This window comes from Colobus angolensis, unplaced genomic scaffold (genome assembly GCF_000951035.1).
Source record: "Colobus angolensis palliatus isolate OR3802 unplaced genomic scaffold, Cang.pa_1.0 Scaffold165, whole genome shotgun sequence".
In the NCBI taxonomy this organism is placed as follows: Eukaryota; Metazoa; Chordata; class Mammalia; order Primates; family Cercopithecidae; genus Colobus; species Colobus angolensis.
The window spans coordinates 1,686,787-1,695,744 of NW_012114766.1; the positions used below are offsets into that span (position 1 = coordinate 1,686,787).

Sequence of the window (8,958 nt, forward strand, 5' to 3'; positions counted from 1 at the left end):
CCCAGAGACCCCGAACACTGTGGAATGTCGGTCCCCAGAGACCCCGAACACTGTGGAATGTCGGTCCCCAGAGACCCCGAACACTGTGGAATGTCCGTCCCCAGAGACCCCTGAACGCTGTGGAATGTCCGTCCCCAGAGACCCCTGAACGCTGTGGAATCTGTAGCCTGCTTTCTTTCAGACACCTTCAGAATCACACAATTTCAAGGCAAACAGAGACTTAGAGATCCTGTGGCCCAATGTTCTTGTTTTCAGAGAACCAAGGCTTAGAGAAAGGAGAAGCCATGCCCAACATCGATGCTAAGGTAATATCCATATAATCTGTCCTCCAGCAGAAACATAGCAAATACTTACCTAGTACCTGGCATTGTGCAAAAACAAACCAACCACAGATGGTTGAGACATTGACAACACAGGCCCGGCTCTCAGTCCCAGGATGGCAGGGCTGCCAGCGTGAGTGAGGGTGCTGTGGAAGTTTCGGGGGCAACACTCCCTCCAGGCCTCAGGCTGGCACAGTGAGCCGATATCCAGGGGCCCTGCATCCCACAGTTACTATGAATTTCACAATGGCAGCAGCAAAGTGTCAAGCCAAGCATGCGTCCCTGTAGGCACAGGGCTCTCGGCAGCTGCCTAGGGATGGTGCCCATGCAGCTGGCTGGTCGAGGGTAAGGAGGGATTCACTAAGAGAAAAACCGGGATGGCACCTCAGAGAGGGAGAGATGTGTCAGGCTTCGAGACTGCTGGTCCCCAAGGGGCTGCTAGAAGCAGAGGGTGGGTCTGCGAGCACAGGAGGGGACAAAGAGCTTGGGTCCTGTCACTGGCTCAGCTCACAGGGGTTGGGGGGAAGCAAGTGCAGACATCCCCATGCGCCTGAAGGTAGCCGCCTTTGACTTGACTTCTTGGAGCAGAGTTCTGTGTAGTTTTCTTTTAAACAGCACTTTTGCTGCAGACGGTGCTGGGCCATTGAAGGGTTTTCAGCGTGGAACAGATGTCAAAATTTGTTTTCAGAAGAGTATTTTGCCAGAAGTGTAATGGGGTGCGAGACGCTTGGGTACTAGAACCAAGGAGGTTGTGCTGGGTTAAAAACTCCGGGACTGAGGCCCAGCAAACCATGGGTTTGGTTTTGTCGATCTCGGCTCACTGCAAGCTCCGCCTCCCGGCTTCACACCATTCTCCTGCCTCAGCCTTCCGAGGAGCTGGGACTATAGGCACCCGCCACGATGCCCGGCTAATTTTTTGTATTTTTAGTAGAGACAGGGTTTCACTGTGTTAGCCAGGATGGTCTTGATCTCCTGACCTCGTGATCCACCCACCTCGGCCTCCCAGAGTGCTGGGATTACAAATATGAGCCACCATGCCCGGCAGGGTTTGGTTTTTCTAAAATCATCTTTCCAGAAGTTTGGATCGTGATTGTGAAAGAGTCAACAGCCCGAGGAAAGAAGCTTTACTCCTCTGTTTTCTAGTCACACCAGAGTTCCCTCATATGCCACGGTTGTTTGTTTTGCTTTTTAAAATCCTCTCTATAGAAGTTGCCTTCCTCTGCCCCAAACAGTTTTCCAGGGTGTAATTTCTGCTTTATTCTCAACTGGCTCAAGAAACCAGCTATGATGGAGACTTGTGCGTGAAACAGGCAGCAGGTGGCCAACAAATTAGATAATCTAGACGAGATGGACAGACTCTAGAGTGTCACAAACTACCAAAACTGAATCATGAAGAAATAGAAATAGAACATTTGAATAGACCTAAAACTAGTAAGAAAATTGAATCAGTAATCACAAACTTCTGAACAACAACAAAAAGCCCAGGACCAGATGGCTTCACTGGTGAATTCTAACCAAACATCTTAAAAAAGAATTAACAGCACTCTTTCCCAAACTCTCCAAAAATATTGACAAGGAGGGAGCAACACTTCCTACTCATTCCGCAGTCAGCATGACCCCGATACCAAAGACACGACAAGAAAACCACAGACCAGTATCCACCGTGAGCATGGATGCAAAAACCCTCAACGGAAAACTTGCAAAGTGAGATCAACAGCATACTGAAAGGATTGTGTACCCTGGAAAAATGAGATAGATTCCTATGATACAAAGGTGGTTCAGGACGTGAAAATCAATCAGTGGAATGCATCACATTAACAGAATAATGGGGGGAAAAACACACACACAATCATCTCAATTGATGCACAAAAAGTACTTGACAGAATTTATCACCCTTTTATGATAAAAACACTCAAACTAAGACGAGAAAGTGACTTTTCCTCCACCTGCCAAAGGGCATCTACAAAAAACTCACAGCTAACATCATACTTTATGGTTAAAGAAGAAAAGTTTTCCCTTAAAGATCAAGAACAAGATAAGGATGGCTTCTGCCATTTCTATTCACAGTAGTACTGGAGGATCTGCCAGAGCAATTAGACAAGGGAAAAAAGCTGGAGGACTCAGATGAGAGGAAGAAGTAAAGTTGCATTTGCATATGATATCCTCTTGTATGTAGAAAATTCTGAGGAATCCACAACAAAACTACTTGACTAATAAACAGGTTGAGCAAGGTTAGAGGGCACAAGATCGGTATGCAAAAATCAATTAAATTTCTGTACACTAGCAGCAAACCTGAAAATGAGACAAAGAAAACAACTTCATTTTTTTTTTTTTTTTTTGAGATGGAGTCTCGCTCTGTTGCCCAGGCTGGAGTGCAGTGGCCAGATCTCAGCTCACTGCAAGCTCCGCCTCCTGGGTTTACGCCATTCTCCTGCCTCAGCCTCCCAAGTAGCTGGGACTACAGGCGCCCGCCACCTCGCCCGGCTAGTTTTTTGTATTTTTTAGTAGAGACAGGGTTTCACCACGTTAGCCAGGATGGTCTTGATCTCCTGACCTCGTGATCCACCCGTCTTGGCCTCCCAAAGTGCTGGGATTACAGGCTTGAGCCACCGTGCCCGGCCTACAACTTCATTTATAATGCTGTCAAAAAGAAAAATACTTAGAGAAATTTTTAATCAAAAAGTGCAAGATTTATACACTAAAAACTACAAGACATCATTCAAAGAAATTAAAGAATACCTAAATAAATGGGAAGGCATCCTGTGTTCATAGATTGGAAGACATACTATTGTTAAGAAGAAAACAGTCCCCAAATGGATCTGCAGATCCAACACAATTCTTATCAAAATTTCCACTGCTTTTTTATTTTTTTTTTCAGCAAAACTTGACAAGCACATCCTGAGATTCATCTGGAAGTGCAGGGGATCCAGAAGAGTCAAAATAATCTAGAAAAACAACAAAATTGGAGGCTCACGCTTCCTAATTGCAGATTTTACCACACAGACACATACATCAGTGACACAGACCGGAGACCACATGCGTCTGTGGTCACATAATTTTCAACACGGTGCCAAAACTATTCCATTTGAATATTGAATGGCCTCTTCAACAGGTGCTGCTGGCACAATTGGGTATCCATGTGCAGAAGAATGATGCTGGACCCCTGCCTCACACCACATACAAAATTGTCTCAAGTGAATTAAAACATAAATGTAAGAACTAAAACTATAAACACCATAAAAGAAATTATAGGAGTAAATCCTCATGATTTTGGACTAGACAGCGGTTTCTTAGATCTGACACCTCAAGCACAAGCAACCCATGTGGAAAAATAAGATACCTTGGGCTTCATTAAAATTAAAACCTTTTTGCTTCAAAGGACACTATCAAGGGAGTGAAAAGACAACCCACAGAGTGGGAGAAAATACGTACAGCTCATGTGAGAAGGATCTAGTATGCAGAGCATCCAGCACACTCTTAGAACTTAATAAAAAGAAAACTAACCCTATTAAAGGCAAGGGAACTGAATGGATATTTCTCCAAAGAAGATGTACAATCGACCCATAAGCACACGAGAAGATGGTCAGCATTGTTGCTTGTTAGGGAATCATGGAGCGAAACCACAATGAGACGCTGTGTCTGTCACACACTGGGATAGCAGGAATAATGTTGTCAGTGGAGCCAGCACGCACCGGAGAGCACGTGAGGATGCTGGGAGACTCTTACTTGCTGGTGGGAATGCAGAATGGTGCAATTTCTGGGAAGACAGTTTGTGATTTCTTCAGAAAGTAACTCATGGCATGACCAGGTGACCCAGCATTTCCAGTCGTAGGTGTAGATTCAGGAGAACCTGATATTCATGTAGCCACGAATGACCATAGCAGTGTTATTTATAGTCTCAACGCAGATGCAGCCCAGATGCCCAGGAACTCATGAATGGACAAACAGAATGTGGTTCCTTAAGACACAGGGACCGGATTCAGCCACAGAAAGGAGGGAAGCCCTGACTCACGCCACCCATGGATGTACCTGGAAAACGCCAAATTCAGTGAAAGAAGCCAGACACAAAAGGCCGAACGTTGTAGGATTTTGTTTGTATGAAATGTCAGAACAGGCAAATCCAGAGACAGAACATGGATGAGTGGTTGTCGGGGTCTGGGGAAGGGGGCATGAGGGTAATGAAATGTTCAGGAATTCAAGAGTGGTGAAGGTTGGCAACTTTCCGAATATACTAAAAAACAGAATTGCACCCTATAGAAGGGTGAACTTCATGATATGTGAATTATAGCTCAGTGTTTTCAAAAGGAGGTGGCAGTTTTGGAGGTAGCTGGGAAGTTAGCAGGTGTCAGCCTGAAGCAGGTGGAGGAGCTGGCCCCAACGATGGCTGCTGGGAGCAGCCTGCCTAGCACAGGCAGGAGGAGGGGAACCCCACAGCCCAGCCAGAAAGGGGCACGCAGCTTTTCTTCCTTTCCTTTTTCCCTCTTTTTCTTTTTAATTTAAGATGAATGAGACTTGTACATGCTTTGGGGCTGAATGACAGAAGCCAGGAGAGGCAGGGCCCCGTGCCAGGAGGAGGGCGAGGAGCGGGGCAGGAAGGAGCCAGTGCCAGGAGGAGGCCGGACTGGAGGTGGAGTGTCAGGGGAGTGTGGGCCTGCACGCCTTCTCCGCTGTAACGCAGGAGGCCAAGTCAGAGGGAGGAGGGATCGAAAGCACCCGCGCTAGAACCATCTGGAATGCGAACCCAGACTTCCCAACCCCCAGGCAGATGCTCTTTCTCCCACGCCGGACAGCCCAGATCGTTTAGACGGTGAAGAGCCTGTGAAGCTTCAGTTCATAAAACACTTGGGATCTTTGTGTGTGAGATTCGTGTTCCGCTGAGGGGTAGGAGCTGGGTTCTCTGCATAGGAACCAAGTCACAAGTCAGTGACGCAGACTCCTTCGCAATTGTGAGCACCAGTTCCTTCCCATTGACAGATATTTAAATTCAACTTGTGATTATCGAAGAAATTTTCTATGAGGAAACTACGGGCATATGGCGAGAGGCATTTATACGACTGACTCTAGAATGGGCATTTTAGAAGCAGGGCCCTCACTTCGTATCAGGGGACCTGGCGGGGGGGGGGGGTCCAGTTTGCTCCAGGGGGTGGACAGTCAGATGTGGAGCCCGCTCCAGATCCACAGTGATGGGACTTGGGGCCGTGTGGGCCAGCCTCCCGCACTGTGTCACCTCCCTGGGGACCCCAGCCTCCCGCACCGCGTTGCCTCCCTGGGGACCCCAGCCTCCGACATCGTATTGCCTCCCTGGGGACCCCAGCCCCTGCGTGCCCAGCCTGAGGACACAGCCCTCTCCTCAGATGGCATCACTCTCAGGCCCTGCAATGCTCCTGTGTAGGCTGGGGCCCTCCTCTGCCCTCCGCTCCTGATGGAATCTCAACTGAAACAAGAGGCAATACCACGGGAGATGGGGTCTTCCAACCACTGAAGTCGCATCCCTGAGTTCCTGCCCACTGGGCTCTGGGTGTGGCTTGGTGCTGCAGGGTGGGGTTGGTGCTCGGGGCATGTACGTGGAGTCAGCAGTCTCCACCATGGGGGCCGTCGTCTTTTATTCTCAGATTGTGGGACAACTCATAGAGCGGAGATGTCAGTTTGGTTATTTCTTGTGGGTTCTTATGAGTTTCATCACTTTGCTTTAGATAATTGTGCAGGATCGTGAGTTTCTTTAATTTCAAGAGCTGTGAGGCTGCTGGTTCCTGGGGCACACAGTGTCTCTAAGCTTCGTCCCAGCCCTCACCCCTGCCGCCCCCTGCAATCCCTGATGGGCAGGGTGGGGGCAGTTCTCCTGGGACTGATCCCACAGAGCCTGAGTGCCAGGCAGCCCCTGAGGCCACGTTGGGGGGTTGCTGTGTGAGCAGCCCCTGCTGGCTGTGGAGTGACGAGGGCCCAGGCCCAGGCACCAGTGGGAACCCTCAGAGCAGGCTGCTGGGATGCACTTTTGGAGCTGTGGGGCTGCAGCTGAGCCTGGAAGCTCCAGAAGGACCAGGTTGCATGGAGAAGCAGAAGGTGCCTTTCCAGGACAGCAGAGCTAAGAGGAGGCACAGACTCAGAACCAGGGTCGGACTGCAGGCAGGCGGTGGGGCCCCACACCACAGCCTGGAGACTTCAGGGAAGGTTCTGGGCAGGTTCTGATGAGTCTGGGGGAATGGATCAGCCTCCTGCATCAGTCCCCACGGCTCAGGTCTTCCTGTGCCTCCTCTTGCCAGCCTGCCCGTGTCTCCTTTTGGACACAAGCTCAGTGGCTTGGGCCCCTCGGCAGGTGCACCATGCCTGTGTCTTTGGAATGGCCGTTTTCTGGGCTCACGAAGGAGCCAGGATGATTAAAATGGCAGATAGTTGGGTTGCTGGTGTTCAGTTGCTGGAGAGGCCTGTGATTTGGAGCAAAGCCTGCTGCTGTGTTGCAGCCACTGAATGGCGCTCCAGCCGAACGCCACACGGACCCAACAGGCCTCAGTCAGACTCACTCCATGGGGCCAGCAGACTTGACCTTCTCTCGATTTCACAGGGTCAGCTGGAGGCCCACCAGGAGGAAGGCATGGTGATCTCCCACATGGCCGTGGCCGGCGTCGGGATCTGGATTGCCTTCACCTCGGGGTCCACACTGCGCCTTTTTCACACGGAAACTCTCAAGCACCTGCAGGACATCAACATTGCCACCCCTGTTCACAACATGCTGCCAGGTAAGGGGGTGGGACGGGGCCCGGGGACGGGCATGGGGGTGCGGAGCGCGGTCAGCCCACCTTAGTGCTTCCTAGTGCAGGACACAGAGGCCCCTGAAGGAGCTGTGTGCTGGGAGGAGCCGCGTGGCGGTGCCATCTCTGTAGGTCAAAGCGGGTGGGAGACGATTTCTCATCGTCGGTGCAACAAGGCCCTGGGGAAGCCGGGACCTGAGGCTGAAGAAGGCAGAACAGGAGGCCTCCCTGCGGCTGGGAGGGCTGTTGGGGAGAGGCTGTTTGTGAATGCCCCGTTGCTGGTGGGTATCACTGAAATTGCTGGGCAGGGAAGAAGGCCATTACACATTGAGTTTTGGGAGGATCATCCTACAGCAGGGTGTGGAGAAAAGAAATGAGGAGGGGCCCAACTGGCTTCCTTCATGGGTAGCCTGGGGCCACACTGGGGTCCGTGGAAGGGCTGTTTTGGTTCTTTGCCTGCTGGTGAGTATTGGAAGATGTTTGCAGTTTTAAGGGGAAGGCATGAAGTAAGGGCTCTGCCTCGGTGCCCCTCGGCTGCTGTGACACACGCCACAGACGGGCAGGCTTACAAGCCAGAGAGGCTGCCCCTCCGCGTTCTGGAGGCTGCATGCCCAGGAGCACAGTGCCTGCAGGGCAGGTTTCTGGGAGGATCTGCTTCCTGCTTTGCAGTTGCTGCCTTCTGACTGGGGCCTCATGTGGTGGAAAAAGAGCCCTGGGGTCTCCTCTGCTTCCTGTAAGGGCGCTAATCCCATCATGGGGACCCTATCCTCATGACCTCATCCAACCCTAATCACCTCCCCAAAGCCCCGCCTCCTCGCACCATCCCACTGTGGGCAGGGCTTCAACATCGAAATTTGGGGAGACACAAACTATCAGTCCATGACGGGCCATTTATGATACATTGAAGAAAACCACAATGATTAGGGGTCCGGTTCTAGAACGGGTGTGAGGCTGTCCTTTGTCAAGGGGAGGATGAGCAGGATGAGGATGTTCCTTGGGGCCTCTGCGTCCCCTCTGCACTCCCATTGGAGGTGGGAGGGTGAATATATTCGGTGCACGGTGAGTCCGTGATAGCCATTCTTTTCTCAAGGGCTAACTGTACAAGTCATTGTTAAACTACTCCAGGAGATTTCTCTTAGTGGAGAAAAGGAGGAAAAGGAGGAGAAAAGGAAAAGGAGGTTTATGTAACATGCAAGTTTATATTTGGAGAACCAAAATGGTTAAGTCCCTGTGGCTTAGAAAGCAGACGGACGCTCTGCTGCGGACCTTGTGTTTTCTTTGGAGCGCTCACTGCTGGAGCAAATGTTTGCTGCAGGAATGAGCTGTCGTTGTTGGGACAAAACCAAGTCACATCCGTAATGCCAAAGCTCTCACGTGGCAGTGAGTGTCCGTGCGTTCAAAGTTCTGTACACAAGGGGAGGTGAGGAGGGCGTTGCGAGAAAAACCTCTCCCCTCGACCTCCTGTGGGCTCCAGCCCCTGAGCCTCCAAATCCTGCCCCAGCTGCCTGCAGCGCAGGCCTCCCTCTGGGGAGAAGCACCCCACGGTTACCCTGGTTCCAGAGTTCCGAGAGCAGCCATGGAAATGCAAGCGGCCCCGCAGGATCTTTGGGGTTTATCCCTCTCTGGTTAGGATCAGAAAGAAACTCCTAATGAAGGGAAGGCTCTGGCCAGTGTGAGTGGAGTCTGTATTTTGAATTTGATTTTTTAATAAAATAACCCTTGCACATGATTTAATAAAACCCAACAGCACTCACGCCCAGGCTATGAAAAGCAAAGCAGGATAGGAAAGCCTGTGCTCTGGGGACCCACAGCCTCGCGCCTATCCCAGCACCTACCCACTGTCAGCACCTGCCCCTGCCCCGTCCCCACACCCCACCCCATAGTCAGCACCC

The 8,958-nt window shown here is 50.9% G+C and overlaps 1 protein-coding gene across 1 annotated transcript in view; it reads left to right on the forward strand.

The window, feature by feature from the left end:
* The window catches only part of ARHGEF10 (Rho guanine nucleotide exchange factor (GEF) 10), a 135,156-nt gene that overhangs the window by 114,948 nt on the left and 11,250 nt on the right, over positions 1 to 8,958 (forward strand). The window contains exon 29 of the mRNA XM_011937549.1: positions 6,880 to 7,054. Within this exon, the coding sequence (XP_011792939.1) occupies positions 6,880 to 7,054 (175 nt within the window). The remainder of the gene's footprint in view (positions 1 to 6,879; positions 7,055 to 8,958) is intronic.